Consider the following 24,172-nt stretch of genomic DNA (forward strand, 5'->3'; position numbering starts at 1 on the left):
AATAAAGACATTTATATACCTATGCTTTCAGATCTCTTGATTTGGTGTCAAAAATGTACCACAAGCACAGACATAAAATAGAAAACAATACAACTTACATATATCACAACTTACAATAAAGAATAATACTAATATACAAAAATGACATGAAAAAGCCAATTAAAACTACCAGAATGTATGAAACTTCCATTGAGTTACACAAATGTACACTACTTTCTTCTTTTGCAAGTATTGCATTCTCTAACAAGACTCCAACTATAATCCCTCATTATTGAAGGACCTCATCATCTGTGCTAGCTTTTCTTCATTGCCATTATGTCTTGGCGGAATCTTTCCCCCTGTTCATCGCTAACAGCATCTAGATTAGCAGGAAAGAAACTAAGGTGAAAGTGTAAAAAGAGGATTTTTAAAACCATCCTACAACCCAATTCTTTGTATTTCTGTAGCATGTCCTGTACGGTTTCAATGTAATTTCCGCTTTGTTATTGCCCAGAAAGTTACGCACAACAGACTTAAATGCTGTTCAGGACACTAGCTCGGCACTGTTTAACTTGCTCTCAACGCTATTATCAAGCGTGAGTTTCCTAATCTGGGGATCAACAAACACTCCCACTGAAATCTTAGCATCACTCAGGTTACGAAACTTATGTCGCAAATGCTTGGAACCTTCACCAGTTGTGTTGTGACCATAGCTTTGACAAAGTTCTTCATCATAAGTCCTAACTTTATATGCAGTAGTATCTTATTAGCATCTACCAAAGGAACATATTTGATGTTACATTCTCCAGGAAAGTAATTCAATCGAGGTTCTCAGTCTTCCACTTCATAATGCTTGTCATCAGCTCGGCATCCCGTAAACATAAAAAGCATTGGATATGCTATGCTACAGGAATACAAAGAATTGGGTTGTAGTATTTCAAAAATCCACTTTTTACACTCTCACCTTAATTTCTTTCCTGCTAATCTAGATGCTGTCAGCGACGAACAGGGGAAAAGATTCCACCAAGACATAATGGCAATGAAGAAAAAGTACCAGGGGCGATGGGATCCTTCAACAATAAGGTATTATTGTTGGAGCCTTGTTAGAGGATGCATTACTTCTTACAAAAGAAGGAAGTAGTGTAGTGGCGTAACTAAAGGCTTGGGGGCCCTTCCGCAGACAGCGTGAAGCGGGGCCCCTTCTCTACGTCCCACTTCACGATTTGGGGCCCCTGATGGCTTGAGGACCCCCGCAATGCGGGGTCTGCGGGGTCCTTATTTACGCCCCTGAAGTAGCGTACATTTGTGTAACTCAATGGAAGTTTCATACATTCTGTTAGTTTTAATGGCTTTTTCATGTTATTTTTGTATATTTGTAATATTGTTTATTGCACATTGTGATACATGTAAATTGTATTGTTTCTATTTTATGTCTGTGCTTGTGGCAATGAAGCAAGTCACTTTTGCCATCAATTTAAGAGATCTGAAAACATAGATATATAAATAGTTTTATTTCTCTAGAAATACTAACGTGATTGTTATGAAACTTGGAGGGTTTATTGAGTATAAATCAAGATATCTTTGGTTTAATTCTTGTGTTATTATTCATAAGGGAACAAGAGCTAGGGTGGAATACCCGAAAAAGGGATTTTTTAAAGAGAATTTCCTACAATCTCTTTCTCGCGGGAAAACTGTACGTGATAGAGAGAAACGGAATGCATATTTGAATTCAGCGCAAAGAGATCCTTTAAGAGACTCTTCTCTCATGTTATAGGAAAAAAGTTAAAAGTTGTTAACTACTATAGTGTTATAGCTCACAAGTCAATTCTACGAGTGTTTTAGTTTTGGTGATAAACCTCTGTAGTTGACAACCCTGCGTCTGAAGTGCTGGTATGCAGCTATAAACAAAGCTCCAGGAAGGGAACAGCACGTGTCATTCGCTCTCCAAAAAACAGAACGTTCATTGATTAAGTCAAAGGCCTTCGAGATACGAGATAAAGAGCCTTTGATAGGCAGCCGGCTTATTTAGACGTATAATATATGAGACGGAAGACTCATGCCAATCATGGCTGTCAATTAAAAAATTAAAAATGGAATGGAAAGATTTTGACTGCATATTGACCTAGGAATTATTACGTAAAAAGAAACATTAGAAACAAAAATTCATATGGAATAATGTTAAATACGCACTCGTAAATAAAACTATTTTTGTATGTAACGTTTATTAAAAGAAAGATAACCATTCTCACTATCTAGACCCAATTTTGTTGTTATTATTCGTTTCTAGTTGTCACCTAGAAAATAATTGAATGTCCGATGAAACGTAATTTCCGATGGACTTTCATTACAAGGGGACGTAGGGAGGATCCAGGGCCGGATTAAAGGGGGGCTTAGGGGGCTGTAGCCCAAGTGGACAGGGGCCTCTACTCTGATCAAAATTTCAACTTGCTATCTAAAAAGAATCATAAAGATATGTACAATCATTATAAAATAAAATATGACCAAAAATATGAAACATATTCCCTTAACTTTCCTACTATACTTTCACAGAAAAGTATTAGACGAAGTCAGTAGGGGCCATAGTTTTTCTAGCCCCGGGTCTCCAGATGGGAGGATCGTACCCTAATCCAACGAATATAGGCCTAGCTAATTGTTTATGTCAGTAATTTCTTAGAAGCCTGTTTGACGTAAAGCAGAGAGAGGGAAACATAAGAGCAAAGGAGAAGGGAGTAAAGTTTATTAAATAAGTGTTGTAGTCAGTGGCGGATCTAGAAAGTAAAAACTGGGGAGGGGGGCAGCCAGAAATCAAACTATGATAGGTATATCATGAGTTTACTATAAACTTTCAAAAATATATAAATAATAGCTTCAATAATATTGTCCCTCAAAAAACTGGGAAGGCCTAGCCTCCCCTTCCCCCGGCCTCGGGCTACATCCGACACTGGCTATAGTTATGGAACCACTAGTAATCTGCCCGTAAAACCATTGACTATGCTTTCGATGTTCTTGTTTTACATACGACCACTGTTCATAATCAATATCGGGTTATGTAGCTCCTCCTTGACAAGCATTCAGTTGGAGATGGTTGCTCTGCATCTGTATTTAAGAGAATGCCTTCAAAGAAATCATTGTGACTATTCGCCTGGTCGAAACCTGATATAATTAAATGAACGTGAATGAAGTGTTGAAGATTTATCGTATCGTACCAGCGACGTTGGGTAGGTCTACACCGTCAACAGTGAAGACATTAAATGCTGTATTTTGTTATTGATGAATTTGATGTCAGTAGATTTGTAACTCATTCAGAAGTACAGATACAAGAGCGTAGAAACAACACGTATTTCTCACGCCGGTTTTGTCTAGGAAATCTTCGTTCTTTTCTTTTAAAAGAAAGTCTGTTCCATCCAGGAGCGTACGCAGGGGCTGGTTTCTAGAGTATCCCTACGCCTGAAATCTCGAGACTTTCCTATAAATTTAGTCTAATTTTAGAGGTAATTTTAGGGGTAATTTTACAAATTTTAATACAATTTATCCTCATGTTGGATTTGAATTCCCCTGAAAACTTTGAACCTCCCGAAATAAATTCTTGCATACATCCCTGATTCTACTTTATTTTATATTAGAATACGAAAAATAAAAATTAGTTATAACTGAAGCAAGAGCAGCGAATTTCTACCATTCGACCCAACCTGCATTTGTAAATCTGTCCGTCTCTGTCTTCTACAATAACTCTTAAATTTATCGACTTTAATGAGTCATAATACGAGTACACATCGTTCTTCAACCTTCTGTAACTAATAATAACTGTTATAAATTCATATCCATCAATAATATAGGGATTTATAATTTATCCCAAGCAATCCTGGAGTCCTCGTAGAAAGAAAAGAGAGCTTTACAGCAAATGCTCGAAGTGGCTGCCGCTTTGTTTTAAGCACAAATTTACACGCTTCACCATGTTTCTTGACACTTTTTTAATAAAAGTGTTTCTGGTGATTGCTTGAATTTTTGTTTCAATATTCGTCTTCAGTTCCTAAATGGTTCTGGGGTTATTCTTGTACACCACATGTTTTAACCTTTAAAGGATCTTATAATACAATTTGTACCATACGGGTGTTTCATGGTACATTGCGTTATAACTCTCCTATTTGTGCTTTTTCGTCCGTTTCTTCTTGTTTGTTTGTTTGTTTGTTTTTTGTTTTTCAAGTCCAGAGGCATTGTAGAAGACGTTACGTATGGTTTCACACCTTCCTGCGTCGAGACATAGGAGGTGATGATGTCATAACTTTAAACAATATGTTTTCTTTTATTAAGCCTATGTTCATTATTTTTTGGCGAGCTTATTTTTGCACGTAGAAGATTGAAATTTTGCACAAACATTCAGTCCACCGAGTAGTGTTTACCAGATTTTTTCATATTTCTGCGTTAGCAGAAGGGGGTCCAGGGGGCAAAAAACTAAAAAAAAAAAGGATATTTTTTATCAAAAAATCCTTTTTCACCATTTTTACGCCTCAAATACATGATGGAGACACGTAAATGGTACCGTCTGAAAGGTAGTTCTATTCTGGAGAAAACGATGTGCAAATCATGATTCTAGGGTAATTAGGGATGTCTCAGGAAATTTTTACAAAATATTATTCTGTATAAAGGAGTATGGGACATTGTAGGTTGTTTTTTTTTTTTTTTTTTTTTTTGGTGGACTTACTTTTGCACCTAGAAGATTGAAATTCTGCACAAACATTCAGTCCACCTAGTAGTATTTATCAGATCTCTGCGTTAAAACAGTGGGGTCCAGAGGGGCAAAAATTTGGGAAAAGGGATGTTTTAACCAAAAAAATCCCTTTCTTCGGGATTTTGCCGCCTCAGATACGTGATGGAGACACGTGAATCGTACCGTCTGAAAGGCAGTTCTATTCTGAAGAGAATGATTCTCGGATTATAATCCTAGGGTAAATAGAGATGTCTCAGGAAATTTTTTTACCTGAGATCAGGGTCTTTTGCGGTAATTTGGGGCATTGTGGGGATTCTTGATAAAATTTCTCCCGCCCTTACTATTCAAGATAGAAACTTGAAATTTGGCACACACATTCAGTCTACCGAGTAGTATTTGTCAGATTTTTTTTTTTTTAGATCTCTACGTTTACACAGGGCCGTTCCAGAGGGGCCCAAAGTGTGAAAAAATGTTTTCCCCGAAATTTTCCCTTTGACCTCACTTTTTCTCTTTCCTGGTATATGGTATGGGCATATAAGTGGTGCCATTTAAGAGCTTGCTCCATTCTGAAGAGAATGAGGTATGAACCATGATCCTAGGATAAATAGCGATGATGCAGTAGCTGCTTGACTGAAAGTCTAAAAAATACCCCAAAAACCCAAGATCCTAAAAGGGTTAAATAACCCCATAAGAAAAAGTCAGGTGATGTTAAGTCCGTTGGAAGTGTTACCAGGGTAGCCAACTGTAGGCGAGTATTTTTTATCGCAAATTTTTGCATAAAAACTCAGGTTATCAAATATGTGGAAATTCTCATTGTTTATCATTAATTAACCTAAAACACCCTGTTGCAGTAATTTACTACAACGGTGTTGACAGAGACCGCGTTTCTGTCAAAAACCATCCATTTTACGAACTTGCATTACATAGCCTTTTTAGATAGCAACATTGCATCAACTGTGTCACCTTTTCACACCAATGGATAAATGTTGATGTATACTGCACATATACATAGAGATTCACCCACAGCAAATCAGTTTTCTGCAACTGAATATTGATTTTCTTCATTTTGTACTTTTTTTTTTTTTAAATTTTACACTTTCGATACTTTCTTCTGTTACTACATAAAAACGTTACAAATTATAACACTGGTCATGATCTCGAAAATATCTACATAGAACACGCTTACATTAGTTTCAAGTCTCAGGTCTTTATCGATCTTGGTTCCGGACCTCCCACGCCAAAAGCACGTACTCTAATCTCTTAGCCACGAAGGAGCTCGCTATGCCCTTCTGGTAGGACGCTTTGTCGTTCTTTCATTAATAGCCTGCAGTAATGAGCAAATGCAAGATTAAGACCAAGACCCGGGTATAAGGATGACGATATAAAAGACAGTTTTTACGAAGAAGTGGAACGGATATTTGACCAACTCCCGCGATACCATATGAAAATTCTATTAGGGGATTTCAATGCGAAGGTAGGACGAGAGGATATTTTCAAACCGATTATAGGGAACGAAAGTCTGCATAAGGAAAGTAATGACAACGGTGTTAGACTCGTGAACTTTGCAACATCCAAAAACCTAATCGTGAAGAGTACAAAATTCCCACATCGCGACATTCATAAATACACTTGGACATCACCAGACGGAAAAACACATAATCAAATTGATCACGTTTTAGTAGATATAAGAAGGCAATCTAGCATAATTGATGTCTGGTCGTTTAGATGGGCTGATTGTGACACTGACAACTACCGGGTAGCAGCGATAATACGAGAGCGGTTATCGTTGAATAAAGATAATATTCATTGTCCGAAAACGGAGAGATTCAATTTAAAGAAATTAGAAGAGAGCCAGGTAAAAGAGAAATACCAGATTGAAGTTTCGAATAGATCCTCGGCTTTAGAAGATTCGGAATGCACTAGTGTGGAGGATACCTGGATTGAAATTAGAGATAGCATTAAAATTTCAGCAAAAGAAAAATTGGGACACGCGGAAATACGTGGGAACAAACCATGGTTCGACCAGGAATGCATAAAACTAACAGAGAACAGAAAACAGGCAAAATTACGCTGGCTACAAAACCCGAATGAAATAACTACACAAAATTTCGCAGATATCAGGCGGGAAACTTCCAAAACTTTTAAAACAAAGAAACGCGATTTCTGAAAGCTAAAATTAAGGGACTTGAAGATAATAGTAAAAATAAAAAAAACATTCGGGACATGTAGATATAAAGGGATCAATGAATTTAAGAAAGGCTATCAACCTGGTGCTTATATTAAAGAAAGCTGATGGAACAGTTCTCATTGATACAGATAGCATTTTAAATAGATGGAAAGATTTCTTTGACGATTTGCTGAAAACGCAGCCAAAAACTAATGTGCGTGGAGAAAGAGAGATACACACCGCAGAACCGATATTCCAGAACCCAACCGAATAGAAGTAGAAATCACTATAAAGATATTAAAGAAACGCAAATCTCCGGGTGTAAACGAAATTCCGGCTGAGTTAATTTTAGCTGGAGGCGAAAAATTGTGGAACAAGATACACAAACTCATTCTCCTGGTCTACAACAAGGAAGAATTGCCACAAGAGTGGAAAGAATCAATAATTGTTCCAATTCACAAGAAAGGCGATAAAACTGACTGTAATAATTATCGAGGTATTTCTCTTCTGTCAACATCCTATAAAATCCTTTCAAATATTCTATTAGCAAGACTGACCCCATACGCAGATGAAATTATTGGAGATTATTAGTGCGGATTTAGACGAAATCGATCAACTATCGACCAAATATTTGCCAAATACTCGAAAAAAGTGGAAATACAATACCCCGGTACATCAACTATTTATTGATTTTAGAAAGGCGTACGACTCGGTTAGGAGAGAAACATTATACAACGTTCTTACAGAACTTGGAATACCGAGAAAGCTAATTAGATTAATTAAGATATGTTTAAATGAATCCCAGAGTAAAGTCCGGGTAGGAAAATTTTTGTCCACGAGCTTTCACGTCGAAAATGGCCTGAAACAAGGAAATGCGTCGTCACCATTATTATTTAACTTTGTTCTTGAATACGCTATAAGGAAAATCAAAGATAGCAACCAGGGCTTACAGTTGAACGGTATTCACCAGGTTATGGCATATGCTGATGATGTAAATTTAATAGGGGATGATAGGAGAACAATAGAAAGAAATGCAAAGATCTTATTAAACGCTTGCAGGGGCATGGGTTTAGAAGTAAATGCAGAGAAAACTAAATACATGGAAGTGCGTCGGGACCGGAATACAGCAAATTATGGATGCGTTAAAATATTAAATAATACTTTTGATAAAGAGGATAGTTTCAAATATCTAGGATCAATATTAACAGAGGAAAATCATATTCACGGAGAAATTAAATGTCGACTAAAAACGGAATTCGTGTTACTATTCGGTTCAAAATCTCTTGTCGTCGCGAATTCTGTCGAGGAATTTGAAGCTTAAAATATACAAAACGATAATCATGCCTGTTGTTCTGTATGGTTGCGAAACATGGTCACTTACTCTGAGGGAAGAACATAGACTGAAAGTATTTGAGAACAAGATTCTGAGACGAATATTCGGACTCAAGAGGACCGGGAATGGGGAATGGCGGAAACTTCATAACGAGGAACTACATAATTTATACGGTTTACCCAACATTGTTAGAGTCGTCAAGTCTAGGAGGCTTAGGTGAGCATGTCATGTAGCTAGGATGGAAGAAAGTAGAAACGCTTTCAAAGTCTTGTCTGGAAGACCAATCGGAAAACGACCATTAGGAAGACCTAGGTGCAGATGGGAGGACAATATTAAGATGGATCTCGCACAGATTGGAATACAAAGTAGAAACTGGATGCAGTTAGCTAAGGATAGAAGTCAGTAGAGAGCTTTTGTGAACGCGGCCATATTGAACCTCCGGGTTCCATAGATCATAGAGGTAGTTAGTTTTATCCTTAAAAACCAGTCAGATGGTTTTGCTCATGCTTCATAAATAAATATTTCATTTGTAGCTCTACAATATGTGAAGTCAATTTTCATGAAAAAATTCACAAGGGGTAGTTTACTTTCGAATATGTTTCCTTCGACCGAAGTTTTCCGAAAACATCTCATAAGTTTGTTTGTACTTGAGAAATAAATATTTCAGTAATATCTAGCAGAAAATTATTTAACTTAAGAAATTGGAGCAAGAAAGTTTAGTTCGGTGGCCCGTACTTTTTATTCGGTATGTAGTAGTCATGGAAAGTGTAAATCCATTGAAATCTAGATTTTTTTTAGAAGTATCATACTCTTTCTCTAATATCATAGCTCGAAATTAAAATATGACCTCATTTCGATCTGTATGGCTTCTGCACTGAGCGTATTAAGTATGGATTTCAGAGGTGTACTAACAAACACCCAAAATATTCGATTTACAAAGGTGTCTAAAATCAGGAGCTGTTTCCTTTATTAACTTTCAGATTTAGGAACGTACTGCGTATTAACTTTATGTATATCCTTAAGAGATTAAGTGTGTTTATTCATTCACTGATTCATGACCAGATTCCTGAAACCGTGGGTCTAGACAGGACTCATATAAAACAATCATTGCGAAATTCAACTCCTAAGCGCAGAATAAGAGTAAAAACGATTTCTACCCCTTACTAGGTCTCCAAAACTATTAGATTAGGAATTTGAAATTTTGAAAAAAAGTTTTACTTACAAGGAACGGACACGAACGTGTCATCCAGACATCCGAATCAAACCTAGTTCTTTCGATAAACATAACAAAGATATGTTCATGCACAAAAAATCAGGTGCTATGGACAACGGAGTAGGTCCTTGGAGCCCATTAACCCTATTAGTATAAAGAAAATCGTAGACTCAGAGTGAAATAGCTATTGCATCAACACTGTTCATTGGAAAGTCATGATTTATAGTTCATTCTCTTCAGTATGATACAAGCTTTCCAGAGGTGCTATGTGTTGGGGCCCATAACGTACTTGAACGGAGAAAATTGGGAGAATGTCGGGAAAATGCCCTCCAGGAATCCCTCCCATCAACTTTGGAACCTCTGGAGAGCCCCAGGTAAAAGCACACAATCCAAATGTATCTCGAAAAATACTATAAGAAATAAGAAATGTGTGTACCAAGTTTTGTATTGATAGACAGAATAGATATGAGGGAAAAGCTTCCATACCAACACACGCTTTCCCCTCATACCTATTCTGTCTATCAATCTGTCTGTCTATCCCCGTTCAAGTACGTTATGGGCCCCAATACATAGCACCTCTGGAAAGCTTGTTTCATGCTGGAGAGAATGAACTATAAACTATGACTTTCTAACGAACAGTGTTGATGCAATAGCTATTTCACTGTGAGTCAATGATTTTCTTTATACTAACAGGGTCAATGGGCCCCAAGGACCTGTTTCGTTGTCCATGGCACCTGATTTTTTGTGCATGAACATATGTTTGTTATGTTTATCGGATGAACTAGGTTTGATTCGGATGTCCGGATGACACGTTCATATCCGTTCCTTGTTAGATAGAACCTTTGATTTCTATGAGGAGAAAGAGAAAAATGAGTGATTAATATATTTCCACTTTACAAGATTTCTAAAATCATTAGAATTAGACAATTGGAACACTTTTGTACTAATGTTCATTAGACCCGAGAATAGGACATGGAGCAGCATGACACGGTTTCTCTCGTACTATTGGTTTCTGAGTTTCTATTCGTACTCAACTGTATGCCCAACTCTACTCGTAAAACTTCTAAGTTGGTAACTCTATTGATGTGTATGTTGTAGTGTAAGTGTCAATTAGTTTTTTTTTTCTGTTAAATGGTGACAACAGAAGGCTCTTCTCTTTTTTAAAAAAAAAATATTCTTATTAATGAATTTCAGGAAAGATCGATTTTTTAAAAAAAATCCTTGCTTTCATTGCGTTCCTTCTTACATTATAAGCGATACAAATTGATTTTCTGTTTGTATTAATTACTGTTATTTTTCCTTTTCTTTTCAGTGGTCCAACCTCCTGCGCCACCATCACCGCCCCCTCCTTCCCCTCCCCCAGAACCAGCGCCTGTAGTTGAGCCAGGTAAGATTTTTGAATTATTTGTGAACTAGAATCAAAGCACTCATTAAAATAACCGTGTTACTTCCGTACATATGAGCTAAAATTTCTTGTTTTATTATATATCGCCGTCTGAGATTAAACAGTGTTATCTCCAGTTTTGGTAAATTTGAGCTTTTGATACTGTTAGAATTAGATGGCGCACAATCTGATTAAGTAGTATACCTATATCACGACAAATGGCTCTGTTACCCCCCCCCCCAAAAAAGTAATATCGCATATAATGAGGCTGAAGTTAGTTCTTAAACAGTTTTTTTTCCTCTCCTGTAAAATTGGTGAAATGTTACTCAAGCGGTATTGAATCTGGGACGACGATATATAACTTGAAAATCATCGTCATCTGCAGTGTTATTCAATTAATTGATTTGCTTCTGTTGTCAGCCAGTGTAACGAATGTATGAATAAAAGGGGTAAGTAAGGATTATGAGCCTTTATAGGCCTAACCTTCTGTGCTACTCACTACGTGACCCTTCAGCATCTAATGACATCTAGCGTGATTTGTACAAACCACTTACAGACGCTATATGTCGTTTTTTCCATCAGTAGATGTCAGCACAGCAAATGTATCATTTTCATCCCAGAATTACAGCTGATTTCCCCAACTATCTCTATGGCCTATGGAACCCGGAGGTTCAATGCCGCGTTCACAGAAGCTCTCCGTAGACTTCTATCCTTAACCAACTGGATCCAATTTCTACTTTGTATTCCTCTTTCTGCGAGATCCGTCTTAATACTATCCTTCCATCTGTGTCAAGGTCTTCCTAATGGTCGTTTTCCGATTGAATTTCGAGTTAAAACTTTAAAAGCGTTCCTATTTTCTTCCACTCTGTCTACATGACATGCTCACCTGAGCCTCCTAAATTTGATGGCCCAGAGCATTGAAGAATCCGAAAGTGGATTACAGAGACAGAAGAATAATATGCCAACTCTATAGGAACCAGACAGCTATTATAGGAAGAGATCAGAAGGAAGCAAGAATAATTAAAGAAGTACGTCAAAGATGTGGACTTTCACTTCTCCTGTTCAACGTCTATATAGAAGAGGCAATGAAAGAATTCTTGGATAAAAACGAGAAAGGCGTAAAAGTAAATGGTCAAGTTTTCAGCACAAAAAAGTTTGCTGATGACATAGCATTGATAGCGGAGAACGAAAAGAATTTGCAGGAAGCACTTTCAAACTTGAACGACCAACTGGAAGAAACATGCAAACTGAAGATAAATAAGAAGAAAACGAAAGTGATAAAGTGCACAAGAGTAGGACAGGAAAAGGCAAACGTATGGCTAGATGGAGAGAAAATCGAAGACGTTAAGACGTTCCCCTATTTAGGAAGTCTAATATCCTTTGACGGAAGAAGTGAAAAAGATGTAAGTTCCAGAATAGCACAGGCTAAACAAGCATTCAATAGGAAAAGAGGACTACTAACATCAAGAAATGTGTCGCTGGACGTTCGTAAACGATTTATTAAGACACTGGCATGAAGCGTGGCACTTTACGTATCAGAAACGTGGACATTGAGAAAAGTTGAAATATCCAAGCTGGAAGCATTTGAAATGTGGTGTTGGCGCAGAATGCTACGCATATCATGGACCGAAAGGAAAAGGAATGAAGACGCACTAAGGGAAGCTAACGAAGGACGACAGATCATGAAGATAATAGGAAAAAGAAGAAACAGCATGCTTGGCCATCTTATTCGGCACTCCGTTTGGATCACCATGCTGATAGAAGGAAAGGCAGAAGGAAAACCAGGAAGAGGAAGACCAAGGATAGACTATCTAGACGCAATTACGAAGAAGAGGCCTTATCAAAGTATAAAACAGCTCTCCCAAGGGAGAGAAAAGGTTTAAAATTTCCATTTTGCCCATCAACCTGTGGTTGAGGTGAACAACAAGAAGAATATTTCGGCTGCTTCCCGGTCACCGGGTCTCTCTGGGCCAGATCCGGTTAAGACGCAGACCCAGGGGACCCAGACTAAACTCGTGATTCATGACCCATATGTCATCAGTGGTCTACTGACATGTATCCCCACAAACGCAATATATATTTCTAAACTTTCTGAATAGTTGTGATGTCCAATAGCCGGCTGGTTTCGTGTCCCTGTGGAAGTGGGATTTATTTTTCGTCCTACTCTTGTTGGAACGTTGTTTTAGAAAGCAGGCCTGGGAAAGCCTCGGGGATAAAGACACTCGGAGAGGATAGTGCTGACTCAGGTATGTAGTCAGAAATTCTTATTGGGAGGGGTCCAAAGTTTGGGTGTCCAATATTACAAGACACAATATATATATAGTATTGAACCGGTGTTATTTTACACCTGAAAAGACGATAACTAATTGTTAAGTACTGTCAGTTACATTCTCAGAAAAAAATGATAGAACTAGATTGTTTTTATAAGGAAAGAATTTGTACAGATGAGGTTTAAAATCAAACCTTTATGCTACATCATCATTTTTCTGTTAAACAAGAATAATTTTATTAAGAAAGTGAACAAATGTATGTTGAGTTACGTTTTTTTTGGGGGGGGGGAGGTCCGAATCCGTTGAAGCCCTCGCAGGGTTCGCTCCTCGTGCTGACTACATCCACTAAAGTTGAAGAAATGTGGGGAAAAAATCTCCGGCACACCGCGACATTCGCCGCCTCAAAGTGCATAAGTTATAAATTCTGAACATAATCGGTAAAGCATTTACGTATGAATCTTACGACCCGAAACCTTGTTGAGCAGGGGATAGGATTTAATCTCTTATTCGATGCTTGTCCAAATGTGGTTCAGGGTTTCACCAAGGCTGGAGAAACAGGAGAAAGGCGCGGACGACAATTGGAGCATGGCACCAACCATATTACATTTTTATGTACTGAGATCATGTAAATGTGAATCTTTGACTTTCATGTTGGCCTATCCCTTATGGGATGGACTTTTACCCTTATGTTACTTATATCAGAAATGATCCAAAGACTCTTATCATAGGATGATGAAACGAAATAAAATATTTCAGTTTTTGGATAGGCACTTTGGCTCAGTGGCACAGCGCTTACGTTTAGTGCTTGGGGTCCCTGGTTCGATCCCTGCCAAGTAAGTTTGTGCTGGACAACATCGTACTACCGTTTCCTCCCACATTTTCATTCCATCGATCCTTCCATCATCATTCACTTGCGTTAAAGGGATCCTATGGTACAATTTGTACCATACGCGTTTTTCATGGTACATTGCGTTATAACTCTCCTATTTGAGCTTTTTCGTCCGGTTTCTTTTGTTTTTCAAGTCCAGAGGCATTGTAGAAGACCTTACGTATGGTTTCAGACCTTCCTGCGTCGAGACATAGGAGGTGATGACGTGTCATAATTCTAAAATATATTTTTTCATTTATTAAGCCTACGTTCAATATTTTTGGCGGGCTTATTTTTGTACGTGGAAGATTGAAATTTTGCACAAATATTCAGTCCACCGAGTAGTATTTACCAGATTTTTTTTCAGATTTGTAAGTTAAAACAGAGGGGGAACCAGAGGGGCAAAGGGTTGAAAAAAGGTATATTTTTACCTTTCTTCGGGATTTTTCCGCCTTATATACATGATGGAGACACGTGAGTCATACCGTCTGAAAGGCAGTTTTATTCTGAAGTGAATGATGGGCGAAACATGACCCTAGCGTAATTAGGGATGTCTCGGAATTTTTAAAAATATCCCTCTGTATATGAGAATATGGTACATTGTCAGTATATATATATTTTTGGCAGGCTTACTTTTGTACCTAGAAGATTGAAATTGTGCATAAACATTCAGCCTACCTACTAGTATTTGCCAGATTTTTTTCAGATCTCTGCTTTAAAACAGGGGGGTCCAGAGGGACTAAAAGTTGAAAAACGGGATATTTTTATCCCAAAAATCCCTTTCTTCGGGATTTTCCCGCCTTATATACATGATGAAGACATGTGAGTCATACCGTCTGAAAGGCAGTTTTATTCTGAAGAGAATGATGGGCGAAATATGACCCTAGCGTAATTAGGGATGTCTCAGGGAATTTTTAAAAAATATCCCTCTGTATACGAGAATATGGTACATTGTCAGTATATATATATATATTTGGCGGGCTTATTTTTGCACCTAGAAGATTGAAATTGCCCACAAACATTCAGTCCACCGAGTAGTATTTAACAGATTTTTTCAGATTTATGCGTTAAAACAGGGGGGTCCAGAGGGGCTAAAAGTTGAAAAAAGGGAAATTTCGACCAAAAATCCCTTTTTCGGGAATTTCCCGCCTTAGATACATGATGGAGACATGTGAATGGTACCGCCTGAAAGGCAGTTCTATTCTGAAGAGAATGATGGGCGAAACATGACTCTAGGGTAATTAGGGATGTCTCAGGAAATTGTTTCCCTGAGATCATAGTGTTTTGTGGTAATTTGCGGCATTGTGGGAATTCTTGATAAAATTTCTCCCGCCCTTAGTATTCAAGATAGAAACTTGAAATTTGGCACACACATTCAGTATACCAAGTACTATTTATCAGATTTTTTTAGATGGCTACGTTCACACAGGGCCGTTCCAGAGGGGCCCAAAGTGCGAAAAAAAATCCCTTCGAAATTTTCCCTTTGACATCATTTCTCCCGCTCCTGGTATATGGTATGAGCATGCAAGTGATACCATTTGAAAGCCAGCTCTATTCTGAAGAGAATGAGGTATGAACCATGATCCTAGGATAAATAATGACGATGCAGTAGCTGCTTGACTGAAAGTCTAAAAAAATACCCCAAAAACCCAGGGTCCCGAAAGGGTTAATCATCCATCTCTCTTACCCTAAAAGTAACATTCGTGGCACGTTAAAATCAGTGGCGCTATTCAGCCGGTTCGCACCGGTTCTTGCGAACCGGATGTTAAAATATTTCGAGTTCGCAGAATCGTTTGTTATACCCAGACATAAACACACACATACAAACGTAACGCATGACCTAACCACGAATGAAAGAAGACAAACAAATTTGTGAAAACACCGCTGTACTTTTCCCGCTTGCATTATTGTCAAAACAAGCAACTTTGGATTGTTTCAATTTAATGGAAAGATAGAAATTTGAATGAAAGGGCGCCAAAATATTTATCTGATGCGACCGGTAAAGAGTTTTACAGTCATGTCAATAGAAGGTTTCCAGGTCTTAATCGTCAATTCTTTTGAATGCTCCATATTTGTATTTCTGAGAATAAACGTTTGAAACTTTTAGACAACAAAAGGCTGGTTTTAGTAAAGCTTTGACTAAATCTTGCTAACAAAAATGCACTATTGTATATTCTTTCACATGTTTTCCTCTCCTAAAGTCGGTTTTGTTTCAACGTGACGCTACAAAATACAATAGAAACCGTTCTTAGTTCGAACCCAAGGTGGTAAAATTTGCGTGTGTCCTAGAACACTTGTTGTAAGAACTCTTGTATTTACATTGCATGGTATGTTTCCTAAGAGAATTATATCTGTCAATGTACCTATCTATCTATTATCTCTCTCAGATTATATATAGGGTTTAGGTATATAATACACAATCGGTTGTTAAAAAATTACGTAGAATAGCAACACTGCTTAAGGTTAGGTTAGGTTAGATTAGGTTAAGTTAGGTGATCCACCTTAATCGTTAAACGCTCATTGACGCAACTGTTGTATCAGGGCTTTAAACCTCAATGGCTCAGTCCGTAATTAAGGCCGGAAGATGGTTTTGGAACCAATTTATTCCTGAAGGATGCAGCTTTCCGCTGGTGTGCATTTTATCTATATGGGGGGTACCACGTGGCGGTAAGAGGAGGGTAAATATCGTGTTCTTTTGTTTCTTTTTAAACTTTTTTGGGGGGAGCCATTCCCCCTATTGGGGGATAGATTCATAAAAATTGGTACGTGAAGCAATGAAGTAGGCCACTACATGGTAATATCGAGTATTTGTACTTATATGGGGGAGCAGGGAGGAGGCAAAGTTAGACAAGTTTTGGAGTTTCAGTTTTTTGACGTAAATTACATTTATTTTTACAACAAACATCAATAGCTCAGCCCCTAATTAAGCTAGAAAGATGATTTGGTACCAAAGTATTCCTGAGGAATGAAGCCTTCCGCTAGTACGCATTTTATTAGGGACGGGCACGAGTCGAGCTAAAACTCGACTCTACTCGAAACTCGAAGCAAATTCGAGTCGAGTCAAAGGTAATTTTCTCGAGTCGAGTTCCAAGCCAAGTCACTGTTTTGACGTCGAGTTTCGAGTCGAGTCGAGTTTGATAAACGGCTCGCTCATTTAGCTCGTTTTAGCTCGTTTTAGCTCGTTTTGAAATCATGGCCTGATTAGACTGAAAAGCGAAAGTCATAAGAAATATAAGCAGTAATACGGAACATTTTTTAGTGTTTCACTGGTTAAACTGAAAGTTTTTATTTTATTTCATTTCTTCAGTTTTTCGTACCATGGTTATGTTCTGTACGCTAAACGAGAAGGGTGATTAATGAATGCAAATTATTATAAAAGAACTGGTGTGATTATAATATAGAAGGTAACGGAAAACTCCGAGAAAATCCAGGAACACGATGTTGCCCATCACAAACTTACTTTACTAGGGAACGAACCAGGGAACCGTCTAACCAGAGGTGAGCACTTCACCAGTGAGCCACCGTGCCACGTATCACAAGATATATTTACCTTGAAGTAGTACAAGTAACATGTATAATAATAACATACAACTGTCATCAAACAGTGATTTGTCTCCATGAGGAACCACTTCCCAATCAAAGTTTGTCTCTTTTGGCGAGAAGCCACTGACGCAATACTTGCATTTGCTGCAGTCTCTCTCCTCCGTGTTTTAATTCATGACATAACATCCGCTCATTTTTCTTCCTTTCAATCTCCACGCTGCAGTGCGTACCGCATATAATACGAATTGCATAACTATTTTAAATGCTACACTGCCATTTTGAATTGCATGATAAACGGGAATAATTTTGTTTTTAATTTTATAATTAGCATTTCTTTTGCAAGTAGGAAATAAAATCTCAGAAACTGGAAATGGAATACTCTCACCTGGCAAAATTTCCATTACTATACTTTACCTTAAAATGTAACGAAAGTTGTTTAAATCATCAAAAGGTACTTTTGTTCATGCTTTGGACCGAATGATATTAATTTAAAATATACTAGCTAAGCATGCGCTATTTACACAGCGCACAGTTCTAATATGAGGATGAATCTCCTTCCGACTTCTCACTATATCTGTGGAAGTCCCTTTACGAACACAAGTAAGAGGCAGGGTTGATATGTTTAAAACAAAATGTTTAAAACAAGTGTTTAAAACATGTTTAAAACGAGGGCTGTTGTTTTATTCAGTTTGTTTTAAACGTTTTAAACAAATTGTTTTAAACGTGTTTTTTTTTCGATGGTGGTTGAACATGTTTAAAACAATTAAAATATCAGATTGAAGAAGCTAATTTAATTTTCTAACAAACAACCCATCCTCCGCAGGATTTGTGCATGGAGTAAATTACAAGCATAGTTATATTCTTATTATAACAGCAATTACTGAACGAAATTCTGCACATCAATGTGCGTATAACTAAACCAACAGAAATTCAAATGTAGTATTTCAACATTTCTTAATTTCCAAGAATAATGGAGGTTAAACACACTATACACTATTCTAAGATCCAAATTCACAAATTCAAAACTTGGGTATTTTTTGATCACTATCATTTCCATAATAATGAAAAGTTCTCACATCATAAGCTAGAAGAAATGCTCTGACAAATACAACTCATAGAAAAGAGCAGTGACTAGCCTACAAGGAGCAAATGACATATTTTAACTAAACAGTTTTCAAGATACATCTCTATCTGCAACATGGTTAGCTAATAATGATTAATTTCTACGGCATAACAACACATAGACGCCCGCCAGGGATTTTAACAAAATGGTAGACTCTCACGTTAGGGGCTCTGGTGACCCCCCTAATTATCACAGAGTCATGAGTTATACACCATTGGAAAGCTTATAGACCAAAAATTTCAATGAGGTAACATTCGTGAAATTCCCGCCGTATTCGTAGAAAAAGAACAGACATAAAAATCATTAAAAATATGAAAATATTGACTTTGCGGGGCCCTGGCAACCCTTGCAGTCACCATACGCTGACAAAATGATGAATGTGTAGGCCACATACTTGTGACAATAATATAAGAAATGGAAGCCATTGCTACCATTGCGTAATGAATTCGTTTTATGTAGGAAATATTTTCAAAAAAAAAAAAAATGTGCGCAGAAAACATTCATGGAATTAGACATTCTCTCCCCTCCTCCACTATACTACCACGTCCATATGCAAATCATTTTTGCTGCACACACCATGTATACGAACAAGAATTATGATTGTAAACCACTTCAGTGGAATATATCTTGTATTATATGGGACCGTCCCGAAAATAAATGTAAATTAACCAAATTTGACCCCCTTTTCCTCTATAAACAACAAGTACACATACAGGTTACTATCATGTATGGGACTACCTCATTGCTTCACATACCAATTTTTATGGATATACCACAAAGGGGGGAGGGATACCCGCCAAAACCTGATAAAAACAATTTTGATGAAAAATTAAAAAAACGAACTTCATCCTCCCTTTCTTGCCCGTACATACGTACCCCCTATATACATAAAATGCAACTGACGGAAAGCTTTATCCCTCAAAAATACTTTGGTACCAAATCATCTTTCTAGCTTAATTAGAGGCTGAGCTATTGCTGTTTGTTGTAAAATAAATGTAATTTACGTCAACAAACTTAAACTCCAAAAATTGGGTAACTTTGCCCCCTCTCTGCTACTCCATATAAGCAAGAAGTACAAATACACGATATTACCATGTAGTGGCCTACTTCATTGCTTCACGTAACAATTTTTATGAATCTATCCCCCAAGAAGGGGAATGGCCCCCCAAAAAACTGTTAAAAAAAAGAACACGATATTTACCCTCCTCCCATATACATAAAATGCACACCAGCAAAGCTGCATCTTTCATGAATAAATTGGTACCAAAACCATCTTCCAGCCTTAATTTGAGGTTTAAGACTGAGCCATTGAGGTTTAAAACCCTGACACAGCAGTTGCGTCAATGGGCGTTTAAAGATTAAGAAAAAATGAAATCTTTGAGTTTTACGTCCCATGGTTATGCCGGTTAGGCTAAAGGAGACGGTGATGGTGAATAATGAATGAAATGGTGGAATGAAGAAAGTGGGAGGAAACGGGAGAACCCCGAGAAAACCCACGCACACGGTGTTTGTCCACCACAAAGTTCACTTGGCGGGGGCTGGGATCGAACCCGGAACCCCAAGCACCAGAGGTGAACGCTCTACCACTGAGCCACCGCGGCCCCCTTTAAAGATTAAGAATGCAGACGACCAGTAGAACGTAACACAAAGAAACTAAGCTACATATTCCGTGAACGGAGATCGGGAAAAATTCCGGTTTCTTTCTCCGGAATTGAACATTTGGGGGGATCGAGGTTGGGGAAGTTTCCGAAATTTGATCTAGCGGTTGAATATAGATGGCAAGCAATACCTAAGAGTGTAAAAATGTGATATATATGCCTATTTAGATTATTGTTTTAAACAAAATAAACATTTTAAACATGCTTTTTTTGTTTAAAACAAAGTACTTTGTTTTAAACGTTTAAAACGTTTTAAACAAAAAAAACATGTTTTAAACATAAAAAACGTTCTTTTTGTTTTTTTTAAAAAAAGCATGTTTTTTTTAAAAAAAGCATGTAAGAGGCAGGAAGACACTCAAAAGGACTGAATTGCTATAGACAAACATATAAAGGTAGTGCTTTAAGATATAGAATGTTGTGGTGAGTTTGTGGTAAACTTGGATAAGTAATAGATGATACCAAATGCATATCCGAATACGCTTCATTGTGGTTCCAAAAGTCTTCGAAGTTGCCAGCTTGTAATAGGTTTTGTCATTCAGATGAAAGCAAAACGCCTGAATGTCCATCAACCCGCTATACGTAGATCCTCTACTGGTTGCCTTTCAAAAGGGTATCAACGTAGTTGCAATATTAAACTAATAGAGCCAAAACGACGCCTAAAATGTGGAATAGAAAAATAAAGACTTTTTTTTTTAAAAAAAATGAATGAGAACTGATAAATCTACACATTTGAAATCAATCAGCGAAAACGGTACGTTTCTAGCAGTTCTGGGTTTCGAGATCTCATTGTCGAAAGGATTGGCCACAAATATACAAACTTTTCTAGCATTTTAATATGTAGATATATATGTTAGGTCTTTTAAGATAGATAAATTGAGCTGAGTGTATGTATCTGTAAGCAATTTGTGAAAGGAATTCAATAGTACTGGGTATTTCAGTTGAAGAAAATTTCGTTTGGCGAAGAGGATTTCTCGTATCCTGCTGACGGAAGAAAAGAGGTGGGCTGTAGTTGGGTTTGAAGAGTGGTCGACTGTGATACCACTAAGGCTGAAACGTGCTCTAGGATAGAACAGTAGTGTTAACAAGTCGACTTTGGTTGCTTGATATGTTCTTCATCCTTTTCAGCGCCAGCGATATATATTTGTGTGTGTGTGATTTCTGTCGTCCGTAGGCTTTGCGTGATAATCGAATTCTACAATTGCAGCCTTACAGTTCTTGCATTATTGCGATTAATGTTGAAACCAAAAATGATAAATTTATGTCACTTTCGGTTGGAACAGAGACACAAGATCAGAGGGATGTATCCTACTGTTGGGACGCTGAATACGTATTAGAAAAATGTTTCTCGCTATCTCTTACCCGTTATTTTCGATATATACTCATGTGCAAAACTTAAGAATAATGGTATTTGCATGATCTATTGCACTCATAAAATGGGGAATAAGCCATATATTATTGGAATGTGGAGTTGCAAATGGATACAGTCGGAAAATACTGGAAGAGAATGCACAGGATGGGCAACAGAGACGAAAATGCATGGGCATGGGACAATTCGGAAATAGATCAATGTGGTTTTCGAGAGTTAAGCGTAAGATACAGGACATCAATAGTGTGTGTGATCGCCCCGCACTGCAACACATGCACCACAACGTGATTGCATGCTGAGGATGAGATTATCAAGAAGTGGCTGGGGAATGTTTTACCATTCCTGTACAAGTGCCTCCCGAAGCGCAGGAATGGATCTTGGAGCCATTTGACGACGTGCAATTCGCCTGCCAAGCATGCCCCACGCATGCTCGATGTGGTTCAAGTCCGGTGAGCAACTGGGTCAATCAAATCGCCTGATATCCTGGTGCTCAAGGTACTCATTCACTATGGCAGCGCGATGAAGATGTGCGTTATCATCTATTAGAATGAAATCAGGACCCACTGTGCCCCAAAACAGACGTATTGGTCCAAGATGTTATCTCGATGCATTGCACCAGTGACGGTACCCCGTGGGAAAACATGCGGAGGTGTACGAGACCCCAGGATGATCCCACCCCATACCATAATTCCGCCGCCCCTGTACTGATCTACAGCAGTCATGTTAGTTGGAAGGAACCGTGTTCCTGGTTCTCTCCAGATGAACACACGTCGAGAATCACTGGTGAGACTGAACCTGGATTCATCTGTGAACAGGACATGACGCCATTGTTCCGGGTTCCATGCATGATGTTCTCTGGACCAATTCAACCGAGCTCTTCTTTGCTGTGGGGTCAATGGAACACCTTGCTGGTCTTCTGTCCCTCAGCTAACCATGCACTGTAAATGTTGACACTGACGTTCCTGCAGCAATTACAAAGTCCCTAGAGAGATCTGAGGCGGTGCTGCGTCTTTTGCACCTGGCAGTTAGACGTAAGTAACGGTCTTCCTGATCATTGGTGCTCCTTCGAAGACCGCTGCCGATCTTCCGAGAGACGTTTTCACCCCTTTGGAATCGTCGTCAGATCCTCGAGATGGCACTTTGTGGGACACCCAATTCACGAGACGCGTCCATCTGGTTCTGACCCCTCTCGAGTCGCCCGATGATTCTTCCACGCATAACATCATCAATATGGTCTCTTTGCGCCATTCTCCTACACGTACACTGGCACTATGCCAAGTAATGCAGCTTTGACTCACAAGTCTCTAACGTCTCGAACACAAGTATTTGCGTGTTGAAACAGCGCTCATCACCAACCATCGTTCAATGGATGTATACAGCAACACTAAGCGGCAGCATCGGGAGTTACGCATGTCAAGCAGTCCGGTATGTGTAATAGGATAAATTATATGGATTTACCATACTCTCCAAAATTGTTGTCTATGTATTTTCCCATTATTCTTAAGTTTTGCACATGAGTGTACTTATGAATAGTGCCGTTTGGAAGTTTGAAAATGAGGTACGAATTACATCTTCCAGTCTGCTACAGAACTGACAGTCTCGAAATGTCTTTATTCGTTTGTATATATAATATAAAAGCTCTCTCTGTTTCATTTCATTTATTTGACTGTTTCATTAGTTTACAAAATGCGACAAAATCCTCATGTGCAAGCATTACAGTTGTCACCAATATATATACAAAATATTATGACATAGCAAAAGACATACATAATATTGCATTTATGTATCTTACTAAACTATAAAGCCACAAAATAGGAGATATCAAGAATTGACATGGTAATTAGGAAATCACTTATAGCACACTTGGAATGTACTAAGGAGAAATATAGGTCACCAATTCTTCATTTAATGAATCATCTAATATTCTTTAATAGTGTAATAGCATTTTACAGCAAGTAGATTAAATAACTTTTTACGAAAAACGGCAACATTAGTCATATTCTTTAAGTACATAGAAGTTTATTATACAACCTAATACAATTCATATACACTGTTTTGCTTATACTAGCATATTTTTGATGTATCACAAACATGTCACTGCCTTGTCTTGTATTATGGCTATGAACATTTTTGTTAAAGTTGAAAAGATGCTTGTTTTTCACAGTAAAAAGAATAGATTTATAAATGTATAAGCTGGGCAGTGTTAAAGTTTTTGCTTCTATGAAAACCTTTTTACATGACGACTTTGTGGGTAATCTGAAAATTATTCTAATCGCTTTCTTTTGTAACCGGAAAGTGGTTCAATATTTTCAGCAGTTCCTCAGTGTGTTGTTCCAAAGCTAATTAATGAATGAAACCTGCATAGTAAAAGCTAAGAAGTGCTTCTCTGGACACCGTACCTTGAAGTTTATATAAGACAAAGCACACGCTATTTAGTTTTTTGTTTAAAGTGGAGATGTGAGCAGACCATGAGAGATCGTTACTTATGATTACACCTAAAAGCTTTGTCCTGCAAGAATCTTAGAGGAAATGACAAGATACTTTTATTCTAGGTGATATA

At 37.9% G+C, this 24,172-nt stretch overlaps 1 protein-coding gene across 2 annotated transcripts in view; it reads left to right on the forward strand.

The window, feature by feature from the left end:
• The window catches only part of LOC145678887 (uncharacterized), a 136,299-nt gene that overhangs the window by 27,101 nt on the left and 85,026 nt on the right, over window positions 1-24,172 (forward strand). For both annotated transcript variants that reach the window (XM_081749463.1, XM_081749464.1), the window contains exon 3: window positions 10,713-10,787. In XM_081749463.1, the coding sequence (XP_081605589.1) occupies window positions 10,713-10,787 (75 nt within the window). The remainder of the gene's footprint in view (window positions 1-10,712; window positions 10,788-24,172) is intronic.

Source organism: Thermobia domestica, chromosome 2 (assembly GCF_964235325.1).
Source record: "Thermobia domestica chromosome 2, izTheDome1.hap1.1, whole genome shotgun sequence".
In the NCBI taxonomy this organism is placed as follows: domain Eukaryota; kingdom Metazoa; phylum Arthropoda; class Insecta; order Zygentoma; family Lepismatidae; genus Thermobia; species Thermobia domestica.